Raw genomic sequence first — 19,527 nt, forward strand, 5'->3', positions numbered from 1 at the left:
CCATGTTTACCATGGAAACAGTAAACAGTCTACACTAATATGCGGAATTGGACTTAAAACGTAAACTGACCAGGCTAGGCGGTGCTTTCGTCGATTATGGCAAATAGAAGTATTAAGTTTCACGGTATTTAAATTGGGCTGTTGCTTTTTTTGAAAGATATGGGAAAGAAACATCACCCCGGTCGAGCAAATCGAATCACTGCGAACACAAAAGCATTGTCTACTCACGTGCAGCTTTTGTTAGAAAGTAAGTTCGACAAAAAAGTTTAGTTTCTCTCCTGAAAGTAGGTTCACTCACTCATGACTCACAATGTGTCTCTGCAGACGGTCTGAAATCTTCGATCCTCGCTGGTCTGTACTTTTTTCACACCTATTCCTGCCAACCCAGTCGTTTCCTCAGTTTATCATTTAATTCTAGAATGCAGCAACCCTCTTAATAATGGGTCAAATGACTGGAATGATCATCTTGAAATTAGAGACATCATTGAAAAAATCAGGAAATTACAAGAAGGTAAAATTTGTCATTTATAGCTTTATATAGGAAGGTAGTCGGTAACCTGTCTGTGGTTTAGTTTCACGATTGGATATTTTCACAAACCATAAGCCCATCTGATTATAAAAAGCTTACCACCAACGATGTAGGTAACTAACTAATAGGAAGGGGGCTAGAGTCTTCAACTTCGTACTAATTTGCGGAGCGTTTTAAAGTGGATTTCTTTTCAAGGTAAAGCGCTTATTCAAGAATCTAGGGAGGAAAGCCTTAAAGAATTTCTGTCATGGTGTGAAAACAATTTCAACACGGAAGCTGTGTCCATAGCTGAATTTGATCTGGAGGGGTATGGCTTGAAAGCAACCAGAGATATAAAGGTCAGTTTAAAAAAAGGATTGTAAATGGCGCCTCATTGAGTGAAGCTGTCTTTCCGCTATTCGTCTCAAATATAACTTAATAATTTTGATTTATTGATTATTGATAATTCTAGAGTGCAGAGTTGTTTCTTGAAATTCCTCGTAAAATGATGATTACTTCCGACTCAGCCAAAGCATCTGTTCTCGGTAAATAATAAGCATATAAAACAGAATTTCAAAATAGTTACAATGAATTAAAAAAATGGTTTTAAGGAGCTTTTTTGTTATTTCTAGGTCAGCTGATATCACAAGATAAAATACTGCAGATTATGCCCAATGTCGCATTAGCTCTTCATTTGTTATGCGAAAGGAACTTAAAGAATTCATTCTGGAGAAATTATATCAGTATCCTTTTGTTTATCAGAACTTTACAATACTCTTTAGATAGCGTTTCATTGAATTTTATGGAATTTTAGATATCTTTAACTCCATTTCATCAGATATATTACCCGAAGAATATACGACCCCTTTATATTTCTCATTAGAAGATCTTGTTTTGCTCAAAGGATCCCCTACTCTTAGTAAGTAGTTAACCCGGACTTATGATCTTGAATATTGCTGAATTGTTAGTTGATAGTCCTCATAAAAAAATTAAATCAGAGGCTATAAGAAATGATACCTTGTTTCTCCTAATCGGCCGGGTCACTTTTGTTAATTGCAATATAATTTGTGATCAGTCAATTTCTATAGCTGCCGGGTCTGTTATAGTTAGCTTGATCATGATTTTTGAAAAAGTAATGTACAAAGTTAGGTAGATAGGCTGCCAGGTCGGTCTTAGCTCAACAGAAAGGATAAACAAGGTACATGTTGTATCAAATTTTCTGAAATTTTTCTTATATTTATCAGGTGAATGCCTTGCTCAATATCGGAATATTGCCAGACAATATGCATATTTTTACCAGGTTTTTCAGGTAGGCACTGATATTCATTCAGAAATATCTCTTCATTGATGTTAGCTTTTCTTATTTTTAGTTCATTACTTTCATTAGTGACATTATGTTGCCCGTTATTTTGCAGCCATTTTATAATTAGTTCATGGTGAGTGCGAAAGCGAAACATGAATCCTTAAAAATTAATCTTAACATATTTGGCAGCACTTCGTTTCTGATTTTTAATTCAATCAAATTGAAATGATTATATACTATTCAACATACAAGATCGTTGATATCACTACACTTGTGGTCAAAAAAGGACTCACAATTTTCAAAAACGTACCGTAGTAAGAATTCTGTTTGATTTTAATGGTAAGTAGGTACCTGTCATGACAACAAATGAATTTAGTGTGTTGAAAACCAAGTACATGCCATTACAACCTTGTCATAATTTGATTTGATTTTTTATTCTAACTTAATTTGATACTTAACTGTGCACTGTACATTGTACACTTGTGGTTTGTAATGTTTTACTACTGGTGATGGTTGAGTAATGGATCTATTTTGAGTTTTCTTATCTGAGTCATTTTTCTCTCTCTCTCTCGCTCTATGTCTTACTCAGTAGTGGTGTTAAGCCTCTATCTCTGAAGTTAATTTTTTGTCTCTTCTCAATGGTGCTCTGTCAGTCTTATCTGCTGTGGTTACTTCGCAAAAGGTTAATGATTTCAGTTCAAACAAATTATTTCAATTATCATTCTGATAGATTTATTTCAAAAACTTGACATGCATATGGTTTATCCATTTTGTTATAACTACTACGCCGATATGTTTTTCTTCTAAAAAGATATTCCCTTGACTCATTGATATTCCTTTATGTAGCATTAGATATCTCTGACTAACTGTCCACATTAACATTTGGTTACAACACTATCTTATTGTAGTAGTTATTTACCCTTGTGGTAGTCTGTAAGTAATGATAAGTTGTATGTCTTTTAAGAATCACCCAAGTGCCAAAGATCTCCCTCTTCGAAAACAGTTCTGTTATGATGATTACAGGTAAGTGGTCACCTTACAGTTACTGCAGTAAGAATTCTCAACATGGATTTCTCCAAGTTTTCATGCCTTGATCATCTAATTCAAGACTATCATTTTTGTTGATTATTAGTCTTTTAACATATTTAGTATACATGTATATAAGTAGTGTACTAATAATAATTGCTATGATAAAAACACTGATGCTTGATGTGGCTATTATCATTTCTTTACTGCTTATGAACTGATTTCGTGGATTTGAACTTGTAACATTATTTGTTGTTGAAAAGTTAGAATGAACTGTTATATTGTTCTCCCATATTTCAACATTTTCAGTTATCTTGATTGAACTTATATTGTAAGTTGGATAAAGATATCGGTAATTGCTCCACTTTTTATTATCATAACCAATGTTGGTTTTATCCAAAAGTTCATCATTGGAATTATTCCTCTGGCTGGATATTTCCATAATTTCAATTTCCTTGGGTGCTGTAAAATTTGTCCATTCCCTCGACAATGCACTCCTATTTTGGAAACTTGTGTTTTTATCAGATTCTTTTTCACTATTTCCAATTCTCAGCAGTTGAATGTATGAAGTTTGCTTCTTCTGCTGAAATATTCGAGTTACATGGTGCTTTTCATGTCTGTATTTCGATTCGTCTGAATCAACTTCATAAAAAACCATTTGTTTTTCCTGATTTTCAACTTTTCTCACATCCTCACTGGAATCTGCTGTTTGAGACAAAACATTTCCATATTTCCAAATGTCGCTTATGTCTATTTCAAAATGTTCTATTTCAGCAAATACCATTCTACTACCAAATCTTGCCGCATTTGTTTGATATTCTATAATCGCTAATAATATCCACCAAATTTCATTCCCCTTGTAATTCATTTTCCTGGAAAGAATTGTTAGACTGAATCATTCGGCATTAACATTTCTGATTAATCAATTACTTCCGCCCCTTATTTAACTTACTTTCTTTGATCAGTAGAAATGCTTGCTGCCTCATGACTGATAACATATCCATCTGATTGCATGATCTAGATGTTTTGAAAATTTTTTCATAGAAAAATGTAACTGCGCAGATTTTGTTGTTTACTACGACAGAAAGTTATGTAATGAATTTGACTTACGATGTCGGGTAGATGGGTAAATATTAGCCGGACAAATTCAAAGTGCTGGAACACCTACTAGCCCTGTAGGTGATCGATATTGTGTCAGACAGTGTAATTGCTTGATTTCCTGTCTAGAAATGTTTCTTTTTTATCAGAAATGTTAAAGTTGATGTTTGTTTGGGTTGATACTGGCTAGTCTGATACAGAGGCATATAATATAATCAACCAATCATTTGATCTGGTCTGAAAGCTGGACATTTTCATTTGTGGACCATTCATCAGTTAATAATAGATCTGGATTCAAACCAAGGACACCAGTAACTTAACTGGTTTCAGTTAAAAATCTTACATCTTCAAAAACCACTTATCTTATATCAAAAGCTTGTGCGTGTCTAACAATTAGTTTCCTATGTGTTGATGTATGATTTTTGTGCTACATTTCTTAGGTGGGCTGTTTCAACTGTGATGACAAGACAGAATCAAATCCCTTCTAAAGATGGCAGCCATTTGATCAGTGCTCTCATACCACTGTGGGATATGAGTAATCATTGTCACGGTGAGGTAGGTATTAGGTTGATAAAAACAAGGTCATTTGCTTCTCAGCGTACTGATATTAAGTTTTAAACCGGACCGTGTAGTTTCCTAGCTTAAATAGACTGGTCATTTATATTTGTGTTAAAATGAAGTCTTTTCCTTTCTTTGATTTTCTTCAGATCACTACTGATTACAGCCTGGAAAAAGATTGCAGTGAATGCTATGCCTTACAAGATTTCAAATTGGATGAACAAATCTATATCTTCTACGGTGCTAGATCTAATAGTGAACTACTTATTCATAGTGGATTTGTGTATGAAGACAATCTGTATGACAAATTATCTATAAAATTAGGTAATTTTGAAAGTTGTTACATTAACAGGTGTAATTAAAACTTATCGGTGGACTATTCACAATGTGCTTCAATTTCTTTATAGGTATAAGCAAAAATGATGCATTGTATAAAAAGAAAACTGAATTATTGATGAAGTGTGATGTCCCTCAGTAAGTTCCATCATGCAACTTTTTATGAGTCCCAAAAGTTAATTCAATGGCATTCATTGCCTACCAACCCAAATTCATCTTTTTGAAGCTAGCCTTTTTGGCAATTGTCGATGAACTAGCCATTAGATTAGTTTGTGAAACCGAGCCTAGGTTTACAGTCTAAATTATTTCAGGTCGAAATCTTTCTGTCTACAAAATGGCCCTAACCCTGTGGGAATAGATTTATTGGTGTTTTTGCGAGTTTTCTCTATGGATGAAGGTACACCTCGCTAACATTCTCTGAATGCATATTTTGTTATGAATCATATTTTGTTTGAAATTTTGTACTTCATGTATATCCCTAGCAACATTGTCTTCATATCTTGGTGATGGTACTGAAATTCATGATTTCCTTGAGAAATTGAAAAACCCTCATTCAAATCTTTCAAAAGAGAATGAAATGAAAGCTTGGTCATATCTCGAAACTCGAGCAGCACTTCTCATGAAATCATATCCTTCATCTGTTCAGGTAGGTTTTGAATATATTCAGAATAAGATTAAGAACAACTGATTCTATTAAGACGATATTTGTCAGACTGAATTAAAAATTAAAGCATGTTTTACTTTAAAGGAGGATGAACAGAATTTATCTAGTCCTGATCTATCACCGTCTGGTCGATCAGCCATTCAGTTGACCCTTTGTGAAAGGCAGATTCTGAAGAAAACGATTAATTTTGCCGCTCAACAAAAGCTGATATTAGCAGAAGTAATTCCTGGTGTTGAAGTTTGTGGTGGGGGTGATTGACTAGATGATAGTTCTGATGAAGAAGAATCAAATTCTTCTTCAATTGTAAGTTATCATTACCTAATATTGAATAATATTTCAATGACAATGGTTTATGGTTTTATTTCATATTTTTCAGATCACAGAAGAATCTGCACATATCGATGCACAAACTGATGTATCAGTGGACAAAGATAACGGTCCTGAACAGTCAGTCAGTAGAGCTTATACTGATCCAATTAACTATGATCGAACCTGCATGCAGAAACTATTAGCTAAGGGAGGACAGTCTTTACAAGCTATCGATCTAACAGAATGTTGTGTGATGTGATGTTGATTTGTACTTTATCTGTATCTGTGAAAAAGTTAAATCAAAATATGTACTATATCGGTCTATTTCTAGAGTTCAATCAAAATTCATATCTGATCTGTGTCTGTTGTAGTTGTTGAATCAAAATTTGTACTTATCGATAAGGAAAAAAATGTGAATCTATTTTTCATCTTTATCATTTTGTATAGTCTAGTGTTGTCATGGTACATAATCCAGTATTACACAATTTGTTCCAGCCGACATGACTAATAACTTGCCATTCAATAGTGAAAAGCAAGATTGAAATTGTTAAATTTTTCTAAAAGAATTTCTACAGTCTAAAGTTGAAATGACCCATGACACAGGTTCCGATGTACTTCAGGATGCGGTTGGACCCTTCCGGGTAGTACAGTCTCTTTTATACATGGTGCTTGATAAAACTCAAATTAATAGGGTATATGAAGGGTATTATGACTTAATGTTTGAGATTTTGTAAATATGTTCCTGTTAAATCTTATCACGTATTTGATAAAACCTGTTGACATGGAAAAGTAGAACTCACTTAATTCAGATAACTAGGGACTGCCCAGATTTCTTTGAATTAAGTAAAATCCGAATTATCAATAATTTACATGGTTCCAGGTTAAAAATTATTTCATCCGGAATAAAAATCTGGAGTAAAAAATTAAGTGAGTTCTACCGTAGTACTATTATTTGAATGCAATACATGATAACCTACTACTGAGTAGATATTTTGTAGTTCAAATCAGGTGGTGAAATGTTTCATTCGATTCATAAAATGTCCTATTTATCTCAAATTAAATGATTCTCATTTTATTTTATGTTTTCTTATTTTCTAATTATTGGACATATTGATATTGTATTTATCCAGGTTTTTACTTACCGGGTATTTTATAGGTAAGAAGTTGTACATTTATTGCAGAAATTTTTAATGGATTGTTGTTGCTTATATCATTTACTACTAGTTGTTTTTGCTAAAGTTGCATGCTTTTAGAAATATTAAAAGTTTGTTCGATAACTTTTTGTATTTGTATCAATTCAATGTCTATGCGTAGTATTCTACTTGTTTGCAGTCTTGGCAAATAAATTCAGAAATCAAATAAATGATTTGATCCAAAGAAATGAATTTTGTAATGTTTTTTCTAGTATTCCTGATGAGAAAACATCTACTTAAGCTTCTTGTATCTATTCAAGTCATGAATCGGATCTACCGCGCAGCATTGATGCTGTTACTTAAGTTCGAGCCCCAGTAATGTAGACTAACGATTTTCGGGAGATTTGGATATTCTCGGAGCTACCCATTACTTATTTTCGGTGGTAACGAATACGACTAAACCCTAGATTAGATTCAAGGACGCCGACCGCTGTCAAAGTAACGTTTTGGACTGATCAATTATTCAATTGATTAAGAACATTAATGACACCAGGAGTATTTCTTCTGACTGCATTATTTATATTTCCTAGTTTCTTATACGTGGTGGCTGTTAACTGAGGTAAAAACTTATTTTTGTGACCCCATTGTAGGCCACAAAAATGAAAGTAGTCCGGGGACCGGGGTCTGATTCTTTTACTTTTCTAATTTTGGGCATATTGTTTTCCTGTTTGCTTTCCTATCCACTTTGATGAAAACATGTATAACCTAAACCTATAGCCTTAGTATCACAGGGCTCGTATCAGAGCTGTAGGTACTGTAAAAATGATTATTAATGGATTAACAGATTATCGTTTTTACAGTGTAGTTTACCTACAAAACTCTTGATGAACCCCCGTGCTTAATATCAAAAATACATAAAGACGTTATGTATTTTTGTAAATATTGATAAATTCCATCACTGCTTTTCGATTATTTTTTTCAGATCATGATTATGTACTGCTAATATGAAGAAGTGTCAAACTCATTCAAATAATGGAAATGTATTGCATGGCTTACAACAAGAATCTGATAAATATGAATATCATATCGATGGTTTAATATTGGAAACTAAACATCATGCAATTGATAGTTGTTCAGAGTTCCTAGTCAGGAGAGCAAATGCTGAACATAGATGGTATTGCATATTGACTCTATTCGTGTTATCAGTGGCAGTTGTCAAGTATTACTGCTTACTTCAGGTACCATGGGTCTAGATTTAAATGTCAGGTGATGCTACAATTTCATCAAATGAGATACAATTTAGACTTACTTTATTATCTTTTCTGCAGGATCTGATTTTCTACTGTATGCCTGCTATTCTGGCGATTACATGGCTTGCGTTTCAACACACCGCCGGTAAATAATGCTCATACCTCACGAGATATCTCAAGGGATTTTTTGGAAGTTCAGGATTTTTCAAATTATGTTTTTTTCAGAATCGATACTTGTGATAAGATCTGTTGGTGTCCAACTGACAACATGGAGATTCTTTTATCAAAAACAGACAATTTATATCCCTATACATCGAATAAAGGACATTGTTATAACTGAAGTGATAACTATGGTAAGTTTACTGAAATTTCCCTCAGGACGCGGTATTATGATGAGTTGAAACCTTCATCCTAAATCTAGGTCTTCTCTTGATGAAAGATGGATAGAATGTGCTTGGTGAAAAGTGAAGAAAAAAACTATTCATAATCACTTTATTCAATTTCTATTCTTAGCATCAAATAAAATATTTTCTCGTGATGATATATAAAGATGAGGAAGAAATATTTCAAATTAAACCTCTATGTACGGTAAGCAACTGCAAAAAGAACTTATGGGCATATAATTTTTATGGGTCACAGTAATTTTGATTGTACAAAGTGTACTATTTTGTTCATTTTTCAGACATTTAAACCACGGTTAGAAGCTTTGAAGATTATTTACCAAGGAATTCAATCTGTTCTCAGATGACAAATGCTTTTCCTAAGTAATTCTTTGTCTCTATAGATCTTTTGTACCATATTTTTATTTATGCTTGATCCACAATGAATCAATAAATATATCTATATATAATTTATTAAATCCTTGTAATTCTCTTTTCTTGCACGTCTTGTCTCAGCAATAGTCACTTCTTCTGGGGACCTGAAAATCTATTTTTGATGTGCGTATTGATAAGAATGTACAGTACATGTACCTGTATAACTAGTCTACTCCATAAGGAAAATCCTCATACGCCGACTCCCAACAAATCTATCAGTGTGTCCGTAGGTAATTGAGAAATCATGTTACAATATATTAGTGGAACCTCGTTATGGTGAACTCGGATACGACGATTATCAGATGGAACAAATGCCAAATAAGAGAATTTAATTGATTCCATACTGGATATAACAAACTATCAGGTTCGCTGTTACAAGGTTCCACTGTAGATGGTTTATAGTCCTAAAGAATGTTCTCATCCATGCTACTTCGAGGGTAACCGATTGTAAGTTGATAAGAACTAGAGATCTGTCCAAATAGGACCCATCAGCCATCAATTTCTCATAAGAAACAACAACTAGACAGGACATGAAATGAAAATAACTGAAAAATCTTTTATTTGAGAATTTCTTATTCTTTTCTAACATAATTACATCGGAAAGAAGATGAAACGAAAATATTCAAGGACTGACTACCACAGCTTTTTAGTTTTTTTTTTTACGGATGAATCAAAAAGTCAGAAACCTTATTTACATCATAATACATGTACCGGGGTATACTTAACTAAATCTAGAAATTCATTGTTGAAGACGATGCATAATTAACAAATGAGACACAATTTTTCATTAGCACATTTACAAAGAAATGTTTAACACATTGTGGAATACCATTTTTTACCAATCATATATACATATCAATTGCGATTATTTTTCCAAGCTGTGAATCATTCTGATAATAATGTAGTGTGATACTATGATCTATAATCAATGAACAAAAATATATCCCATCATATTCAAGCAGCTTCCATTGGCAAGAACTGTCAGTACAGCACAAAATAATCACACATTTCATAAACTGTATAATTTGTCTAAAACAATGCCATCTTTTTAATCTGTCCCCAATTTTCGCGAGTGATATCAAATTCTTCCTTTAAAAGGATAGAGCATAGTAAAATCTTTATTTCAAAAAGGGCTAGAATTTTAATCGACATCTTCAGAAGACGGAGGTGGTGGTTTCGGTTTAGTTTGATCAGCACCAACCCCACCAGAAAATCCCATCTTCTCTGCTAATTTTGTCAGAACATTCATGATCTTTGGGTTGGATTGATATTTTGCCATGTTTGCTGGATTTTGGCTAACATCCTGGAATGCGGCGGCGATTTCTTGGTCATTGAATGCCTCCATCAATTCTGGATCGCTAAAAAGTTTTGTGAAATCCATTCCACCTGGCATTCCACCCATACCGGCCATACCTGGCATTCCACCCATACCACCTGGCATTCCACCCATACCACCTGGCATTCCACCCATACCAGGAAAACCGTGAGGCATACCATCACCAGAACTGTGGCGGGTCTCCTCTCGATCTTTTTCTTCTCGGGCGCGTCTGATGCGTTCTCTTTTTTCTTTATCTTCTTTGTCTTTCTTCTTCATTTCTCGTCTGTGTTTGTGGTCTTTGATTTTAATCGAATTCGGCTGCACTTCTTTCAACCAAGCGATCGCTTCTTCATCGCAGTCGAGTCTATTAGCGATGCACAGATCATCGGCTGCACGCTCCCATTCTCCTTTCAGACGATACGCTCGGCCTCGCCACTTGTACGCCATGAACGAATCGCTGTTGATTTCGATAGCTCTATCGCAGTCTCTAATCGCCGCGCTCGGTTTGTTCAAGCGGACGTACATACTAGCGCGCTTAGCGAATAACGGCGCGCTATGAGGGTCCAATTCAATCGCTTCGGTTAAACATTTAATAGCTTCCTCGATGTTATTATCAGCCATGAAGACTTGCGCTTCTGATCTTTTTTCCATAGCTTGAGAGTGCTCTTCCTCGGTAGCCATCTTGCTGTCATCACCCATCGGTTGGATCACATCCTGTTCGTCGTCGATGACGCCTTCATTGTCGACATCGATGTCGCTCTCTTCACTTTCTACTGAAACATGCTCTGGTTCGGGTTCTGGAGCTTTCGTCTGGTGACTTTCCCAAGCAGTTTTCTTTGCAGCAGTGGGAATGGTTGCGCCAAGACTTTCCACGTAGTCTTTGAAGAAGGAAAGTTCTGGCTTGTGCAGAATATCAGGGTTTAGCCGACACATCTCGATGAACATCTTCAGTTCTTCAAGTTCTTTTACTCCAATACCGGCCATTTTTCCAGATCTAAAAAATGCAAAAAATTTCGCACGTTTAATTAAACAGTGTCTAAAAACATCAAAAATTATTACAGCTACATTAACAAATTATCACTGTCCAATTACGAATTTATTTTGTACGTTTTGTGCACCATCTATCGGGCATTCACATGATTCTAATCATTGTTAAATACGCAAAAAATATGTTGCATAGTATGTGCATTTTCGGGAATTACTTACATAAATGTGGTATTACCGTGCGTTACGAGTGAAAAACGGCTTTAGAAATGAGAATCTGCAGCAATGGGTGAATCGACACGCGAAAAACGAACCCGCTGTAACGATTCTTAATTCTGGAAGGTTCCAACCGACACGTAATTTTCAAGGTTGTTTTTGATTGACCTTATCATCCAATTTCTGAATGAATAATTACAAATATAATATCTTCAAGTATCTAAAATAGCGAATTGCCGTAGAACCCTAAAATGAAATTCGACATGTTTAGCAAAACACATTTTAGCCTGGCCGAAAATTTCAGGGGTGGAAATTGCACTTCGTAACCGAAAACGAGAAAAAAAATATTGTGGGGACGCAATAATGGTTGTCATGAAGGTTGTTGAAAGTTAGGACCCCAACCGATCCAAGCCATTTAATCCATAATTAGCCAATGGCTTTATTTGTCATTACTTGCATTAAAAACATTAATGCAAGAGCTTTGTGGTCACTGCCAACGAAAACATGGCTAAGTACGTTGACAAATTGTGGATGAATCGATTGGTTTTGTTCTTTCCAAAATCTGTCTCTCCACTCGATCTGGAGTGGTCTGGAATGGAACAGTTTTTCTGTGGATCAAAAATTTTGGGGTTTATAAACGTACTGGCACAGGCGCTTTGGAAGCAATTTTTGATTGCCGCCGCCAATTGCCAATTTTTGACAGGTGCTCATGACTGTTGCTGCGGCAAATTTACTTCAATTTCGTCAAAAAAACATGGACATGGTATTCATTAAGAAAACGTTATTCAGAAAATATTTTGACAGCTTTCACCGCTGCACTTCCAACACCACTGTGGCATTGTTAGTTTTAATGTAAATGTTAATTGAAAAATTATTGTAGATTGTTGATGTTGTATGGATGATACCATTCAAGTCAAGTATGGATTGGGTTATAACAGTATAATAGGCAAACCCAAATCCTGAATTGAATGTATGTTTTATTGTATATCATTAGGAAGTTCTACATCCCTTGCTACTGGAACAACCGTTAATAACAACAATTTAGGAATTTCCGATAGCAGCTTTGAGATAGTAAAAGATGAACGGTTTGAAACGTCTCTGGAACACTACGATTCCATGGTGAAATCTGGCAAACTGTCGGAAGACAAATATCAACGAACGATAGTCCAGCATTTGAATGAACTGGAATCAAAGGTTGAAGGATATCGGCCAAATGTTAATGAATCTGGCAGCATTTTTAACAAGGTATTATATTGCTGAATCTGTTTTCATGTGCATGTAAGCAATGAAGTACTAATGGATTTCAATACTATACACCTAGATGATAATCATTTCATGTTTACTTCCTTAAGTAGCTATTTCATTTTACAGATATTCAAAAGAGAGGTCCCCATTGTACACAATGCACCTAAAGGTCTCTATCTGTACGGATCTGTAGGTATGGAGATCTTATTTCAACTGTATTGCATTTCTTATGAATGAGATGGAAAGAAGTATTGAAAAATTTTATATTAGATAAGCCTATTTCAAATATTACTGTCAGAATATTGTTTTTAACTGAAATTGATATTCATACTTTCTGTAGGTACTGGTAAAACGATGCTGATGGATATATTCTATACATATTGCGCGATTGGAAACAAACGAAGAGTACATTTTCATGCTTTTATGTCAGATGTCCATAAACGTAAGTGATTTTCCTCTCATTGCCCCTCTGTTCTCTCGAGTTTGATGTATTTGAGATTGTGATCTTCCGTCGAATTTCAGGAATTCACAAGATTATGAAGACGATACCTAAAGAGCACGATCGCAAGAAGAAAACTAGATTCGACCCGATTCCTCCTGTTGCTAAAACTATTGCTGAAGAAACTTGGTTTTTATGTTTCGACGAATTTCAGGTTTCAATACTTTCAAAGTTGAAAATGTCTCAACATTCTTCAACAACACTTGAGCAGATCCAGATTAAGTTTGCTTACCTGTACTCATCCTCCACAGGTTACTGACATCGCAGATGCTATGATTTTAAAGGGGCTTTTTACTGAACTATTTCGAAATGGTGTCGTAGTGATGGCCACGTCCAATCGACATCCTGATGGTAGGTTTTCTTTTGCTAAAAGAAAAATTGTTTCATACCCTTGAAGATCGATTAATATTTCCTTGGTGCATATATAGATTTGTATAAAAATGGCCTACAGAGAGGTAACTTCGTGCCATTCATCAAAGAATTGAAAGACCATTGCGAGGTGTTAAGCTTAGACTCGGGTATTGATTATCGTAAATTAGGAATGCCAGCGTCGGGTAGGACATACTTTGTGTAAGTTATTTATCGTATTTAACCCTGGGTCGTGAGGGATCTAAATGCTTGTGAATCCTTATTCATCTGTGTGCATTATTATTTACTAGAAAATCTCAGTGCAATGCGAACGCTGAATTGGATACGTTTTTTCAAGAACAAGCGCATGGACTCAGTGGAGGTTAGTATACTATAGATCGAGTAGGAATAAATTCTCTACTATGAATATTAACGTGATATTCATTTGTTTTACAGTTATCGGTCCTAAGGAATTGAATGTTTGGGGTAGAAAATTAGTAATACCCGTTACTTGCGATAAAGTTGCTGATTGTACGTTCGACGAGTTATGTTGTCAAGTATGTAAACCTTAATTAATCAGATTGTCATCGTGACATTTCCTAAATTGCAATTATTATTGATCTGGTATTTGATTCTAGCCACTTGCAGCCAGTGATTATATCGAAATTGGCAAAGAATTCGACACCGTGATTTTACGTGACGTGCCAAAAATGGATTTGAGCAAACGCAGTGAAGCAAGGCGGTTCATCACCCTCGTAGATACATTTTACGACAGTAAAGTGAGTCACCACTTGTCTATCGGCAGCCACAACTATGAGTTCAGATGAATCTGGCAGACTGTACTGTTTATATCTAAAAATTGCTTGAATGGTTGTCTTTAGGTACGGTTTGTCTGTTCAGCCGATGCGGTTCCTGATGAACTGTTTTCCGCAGGTGAACATTCGGAAGATGAGCAAAAAGATCATATGACGTTAATGGCCGATCTGGGCATTACAAAGGTAGGTTAACATGCTAGGTTCTGTTGCTTAAAGGTTGTTTCTTAGATGTAAACCATGTTCAATGTACATGCATTTACCATCGAGCTCCTGGGTTTCAAACAATACAGAAATTGATAGTGATCATTCCGATGTATTCTTAATCCACTCCAACTGATATTTTGTATAACACAGGATGATGAAAGAGCAAAGAGCAGTATCTTCACTGGAGAAGAAGAGTTATTCGCATTTGACCGCACTGTTTCACGTTTGACTGAAATGCAAACACAGATGTACTGGGAACTGAGAGATTTGAAGAAATCTGGTAAATCAAAGCACTGCTGACAACAAATAGTTTTAGGAAATATTTATTGAGTTGTTAAATTTTAGCGTGTATATTATTCAATCATGTTGGCAGCTGGTAATCATTGTTTTGCCTTGTATCAAGGCACTCAATTTTTTATCGGGAATTTTTAGAGTACACAAAAAGTGAATGTATTGAAATATCTGTGAAACTAACTAATATTTATGTTAATGTATCATTAGTGCATGAAAGATGTAAAAGCTTCATTGATCTGAAGGATATGTAAATACCAGGTGCTAATCTAGGCTTTAACTTCTTAAGTTACAGTAAAAATAATACCTCGTGTCTTTTACTCCAATTGATCAAGACGAATTTGATGTAAAATATTAGCATATCTTAAGTAAAACCTGAACTGGATCTACATTAGCGGTTTACTAATTTGTTATCGAAGAATAAATTATGTTTGAACAAAATATTGAGCGTTTGCTTCGTTAACACCTGGAACTGCTTTGTATCCTATGCAAGTCTATGGAGTCGACAACTTTTGTATCTACTTGTCCTGCCAATATTTCTCTTCATATCTTTCTTGTTCAAGACTAGGAAGCAACTGCGCACAAATGAACCAGCAACTGACACTACTTTGGAACCTCGTTACAACAAACTCCAATACGACGATTCATCGGATAACAAATATCGAACAAATATAGAACTTTGTCCCAAGTAAAACAATTTGATAAATAACGAACTAATGGTTATTTATGAACAACATATTTTCTGGTCAAGTGTGAAGTTCGCTGTAACAAGGTTCCACTACTAGACTGAGGAAGCACCAGTCATCTATTTGCCCAGCCATTTTAATCACCATAACCAACACTTGATGTCAATCAAAATAATCCATTTGATGTCAATCAAAATCAAAATAATCATATTGTACACAAATGACATTATTTATTTACATCAATGATATATAAAATGAAATGCTCGAGGAAATGAAGGAATATCTTATGTAGAACTTCTTGCAATCTGGTCCTTAAGAATTAAAATGCTTTGTCGTTGGTCAGGAGGTAACCTGGCAATTTGCTCATCTGATAGCTGTAGAACTTGCATGATCAATGCAGCCTGGAAACAGAAATGAATGTTTCTTTTTACTGACTTAAGATGATACATGTACACATGAATTACATAGTAAGACAGGCTGAAAAAGATATTTTACCTTCTCTTGATCTTGTGATGAAATTCCTGCATTACCGCTTGGACCAGCATTTGAACTTGTTGGTTGGGCGCCAGGCATCTTAAAAATGAATGTTAAGATTGAATTTTTCTTAAATGACTTGGAAATGATAGCTTTGATGATATTTAAACTGAAATATTTTGGTTCTTACCGACATATTGTTCATTTGTGGTCTATTGAAATTAGGCATTCCGGGTCCACTAGGCATAGCTCCACCTGACTGTCCTCCAGGGTTGGGACCACCCATTCCAGGCATGAATGGCATATTGCCAGGATTTCCAGGGAAACCTAAACATAAATACACTCATAAGTCAACTAAGTACAGAATTTAATCAAGAAATGACAGAATTTGAGCATAATTACCAGCCATTGCAGGTGGCATACCGGGTGCCATTCTTGATGCTCCCATCGCAGGTCCACCCATGTTAGGCATCCCTCCACTCATAGTATTGGGTCGTTGTTGGACAGGCATATTTGGCATACCTTGCATGCCCATCAATTGTTGTCCTGCCATTGCCATTTGAGCTTGGTTCATCGGATTCTGTTGTGACACTGATGCCGACTGCAACAACCAGATTACAAATTTCTTAAGTTTCTTGTTAAAACTAATAGACAAAGTCTTTAAAGGCATACTTACAGTAACTGTATTTGATGTATCTCCAACTTGAACTGGGGGTATCTGATCTCTCTCTCGATGAAGCATTGCCTATAATTAATTAACATCAGGTAATTCCTATCCTAATACCACTGATAGTCTTGTGTATATTTTAGTTTTACATTTTGAACTCACCATCGCAACCTGAGGGTCGACGATTTTCATCACGATCTGAGCCTGAAGCAGGGCGTATGCCAACTGAGGATTCTTCAGTAACATGTTCCGTGCTTCAGTTGGATTATTCTGAACACATAGCTAGAATAAACCAGAAACGAGAATTGATAGAAATTTTCATACGACAAACTTTATCTAGGTCATTTAATAATGGATTCATTAACTACCAACCTTCATTTGTTTCATCAGTTCATACATCTGTTCAGGGGGTAAACTTGCGACAGCTCTAGAAATCGCTTCAGGAGCTTCCTTCGGTTCAACGGGATCACCAAATGGACTCTGAAATTATAGAGTGAGCAATATGAATAAAAATACATCATTCCTGATGATTTTTGGCAAGAAGAGAAATGCATCCAATTGCTTACCTCAATGACTGGTCCTCCAATAGCCTGCTGCATGGCTATAAGATAAAAAATATTATGCAATATGAATTAATTCTGATCTACTGCGATACACATGCATGACTTACAACCATAGATGAAACACTTTGTCAATGTTGTGATGATAATATAGAAAATCCCACACTTACTAAGTCAGGAACAGATAAATGACTATTAGGGATCATTCATTTATTACGTACGCATAAAATTTGAATTTTTCAACCCCCCCGACCTCTGTACGCAAAATCAGCCATTTTCTCATATACATTAAGCAATTGCACTGACCCCGCCGCGAATGACCCCTTATGATATTGTCAAAACGTTGAACTAACTAAAAGCTCAAGGAATCATTTTAGACTTTACTTTTCATCCTCAATTATGTACAACTTACTTTTGCTTTCATCTTTGGTTTGTTCTCCGGCTGCCGCACCGACACGCAATGGTCGACCGTTGAAATCAGCGTTATTCAAGTTCCGCATGGCACTCTGAGCGGTCTCGACATCCTGGTATTCGCAAAATCCATATCCCTTCGGTTTACCGGTTTCTCGATCATAGACGATTCTAAAGATAAAGCAAAGAAAAATTCTAATGAGTTTCGAAAATCACAAAGCTACTTTTGGTTTAAGGTTTTTCTTTCACTACTGAGCAAGAAAGCGTAACGAACTGATTGTAGTGATGCCGAGAACCATAAAATCAACTACGAAAAGCAAACCTCGAAACTGTTTTTCAAGTATTATATTTATTCATCAATAGTAATATATATTATATATATACAACACGATAAAGAAGTTGTTTTTTTCTGCAGAGGGTTCGATTGTCACGTTATACGTACCGGAAACTAACAACAGGACCTGCTTGGCAAAAGATGTCTTTCAACGATTCCTCAGTGGCTTCATAGGGAATATTTCCAACTAAAGAAATGAATCAAAAGCATCAAGTACACAGGTTCTCAACAGTATTTTATTTTCAGAAAGTCATAAAGAAGAATGATGTATTTACACAATTCATAATAAAGATACACAAATATATGCCTATATCTAGAATACAACATAAATCTTAAATCTAACTTAGCTCACACGAAATGAGATTGAGAATTACTTTGACAAATTTTTCGAAAATGAACACAATCAAGCCCGCTTAATCTGGATGAACACAATTGCAAATCTCTTCCAGACCTATCAAGATCTACCACATGCATAGAACAGAGAACTTCTTATCATCCGGATTAAGTGGGTTCACTATAAGGTTAGTAAAATAAACAAATTTCTTGGAAATGATGTATCGTCTTTCTCGATGTCGCTGGGGCTGAACCAATGTACTGGTTGGTAATTCCATACAAATACAATCCACCATATTTGGTTCCATTGCCGTAATTTCTACTGTAGATTCTGACTTTTATCCCGAGCAGCGGAATATCGAGTGCACTCTTGTCAACCGTCATTTCTTCAACCAATAAAGCATCATTTTGCAACTGCCAGCTAATTCTCATCATCTAAGAAAATCACGTCTGAATCCACATTCTCTAAAGCTGTTTAAGTCTTTACATTTGATATGTGCAACTAGTGTACATGGTACATGTATTTTGCCTTCTATCCAGCCATTCACCTGTTGTATTTATACTGAACCTGATGTACCTGATTCAATGTACCTGATGGTACTTAGCTACAACTAAGCATATTGATACATTGAGGCCATACATTTATGTACATTTAACAGCAAACGCTTTCAAGTTGAATGTCAGAAGCAGTTTTGCATATACAGTTTTGGAACAAAAACACTTGTCATGTCACATTTTGAGTGTGATGCTGTTAGATATCATTAAATCTAAAATCTATATACATACAGAAATCAGAAAATATTCCAACAAGTTTCTGAATTATTTAGAATTTACCTATATTATATTGTAACCACCAGATGGCGCTTTTAACAAATTAAAAATTACTTCCCTATTGAGAATGAATAAGGTTTACGTCTCTAATTCGTACATAATTCATTATTTTTGATGGATATACAAAGGTTTTATGGATGTATAGAATTTCATATCACTCGCATACATACCGAATACAGATCTTTGAGCGCGCTCAGTCGCACTAAGAGGCGAAGATTGCTGACCACCACCACCACCACTACTCAGACCGAAAGCAGCCATTTTGATTCTAGGCCAGGCGGGGTGGCTCCTAGAATCTAAAGTAAATGAGA

At 35.4% G+C, this 19,527-nt stretch overlaps 4 protein-coding genes across 5 annotated transcripts; 2 read left to right on the top strand and 2 right to left on the bottom strand.

Annotated features, from left to right (window-relative positions):
* Positions 1-97: 97 nt before the first annotated feature.
* On the top strand, positions 98-7,108 carry LOC141900314 (actin-histidine N-methyltransferase-like). Its single transcript, XM_074787148.1, has 15 exons — positions 98-247; positions 419-511; positions 725-867; positions 981-1,053; positions 1,141-1,251; positions 1,347-1,427; positions 1,753-1,817; positions 2,776-2,834; positions 4,376-4,490; positions 4,643-4,817; positions 4,901-4,967; positions 5,141-5,226; positions 5,312-5,475; positions 5,578-5,796; positions 5,870-7,108. Exons 1-14 carry the CDS (start codon positions 160-162, stop codon positions 5,749-5,751), a joined length of 1,494 nt encoding a protein of 497 aa, XP_074643249.1. The 5' UTR covers positions 98-159; the 3' UTR covers positions 5,752-5,796; positions 5,870-7,108.
* Positions 7,109-8,778: 1,670 nt separating this feature from the next.
* Positions 8,779-15,333, top strand: LOC141902019 (AFG1-like ATPase). 2 transcript variants are annotated; one of them, XM_074789659.1, is made up of 12 exons: positions 8,779-8,949; positions 12,513-12,763; positions 12,890-12,956; positions 13,104-13,205; positions 13,286-13,416; positions 13,514-13,613; positions 13,691-13,832; positions 13,922-13,992; positions 14,067-14,167; positions 14,249-14,389; positions 14,492-14,608; positions 14,780-15,333. In XM_074789659.1, the coding sequence occupies exons 1-12, from the start codon at positions 8,937-8,939 to the stop codon at positions 14,927-14,929; spliced, it is 1,386 nt and encodes a 461-aa protein (XP_074645760.1). In that variant the 5' UTR covers positions 8,779-8,936; the 3' UTR covers positions 14,930-15,333. The 2 variants fall into 2 exon arrangements, with proteins under 2 accessions (XP_074645760.1, XP_074645753.1); XM_074789652.1 differs by lacking the exon at positions 8,779-8,949 and adding an exon at positions 11,724-12,030.
* Positions 9,593-11,621, bottom strand: LOC141904963 (hsc70-interacting protein-like). Its single transcript, XM_074793614.1, has 2 exons — positions 11,525-11,621; positions 9,593-11,312 (listed from the first exon to the last, which is right to left on the bottom strand). Exon 2 carries the CDS (start codon positions 11,300-11,302, stop codon positions 10,142-10,144), a length of 1,161 nt encoding a protein of 386 aa, XP_074649715.1. The 5' UTR covers positions 11,303-11,312; positions 11,525-11,621; the 3' UTR covers positions 9,593-10,141.
* Positions 15,334-15,827: 494 nt separating the features above from the next.
* LOC141908890 (cleavage stimulation factor subunit 2-like) lies at positions 15,828-19,507 on the bottom strand. The gene is made up of 11 exons (XM_074799161.1): positions 19,387-19,507; positions 18,161-18,239; positions 17,720-17,889; positions 17,314-17,348; positions 17,120-17,227; positions 16,910-17,029; positions 16,757-16,825; positions 16,483-16,681; positions 16,271-16,407; positions 16,102-16,179; positions 15,828-16,007 (listed from the first exon to the last, which is right to left on the bottom strand). The coding sequence occupies exons 1-11, from the start codon at positions 19,475-19,477 to the stop codon at positions 15,891-15,893; spliced, it is 1,203 nt and encodes a 400-aa protein (XP_074655262.1). The 5' UTR covers positions 19,478-19,507; the 3' UTR covers positions 15,828-15,890.
* Between the last annotated feature and the right edge of the window lie 20 nt (positions 19,508-19,527).

The sequence above is a fragment of the Tubulanus polymorphus genome, chromosome 1, assembly GCF_964204645.1.
Source record: "Tubulanus polymorphus chromosome 1, tnTubPoly1.2, whole genome shotgun sequence".
NCBI classification, from domain to species: Eukaryota; Metazoa; Nemertea; class Palaeonemertea; order Tubulaniformes; family Tubulanidae; genus Tubulanus; species Tubulanus polymorphus.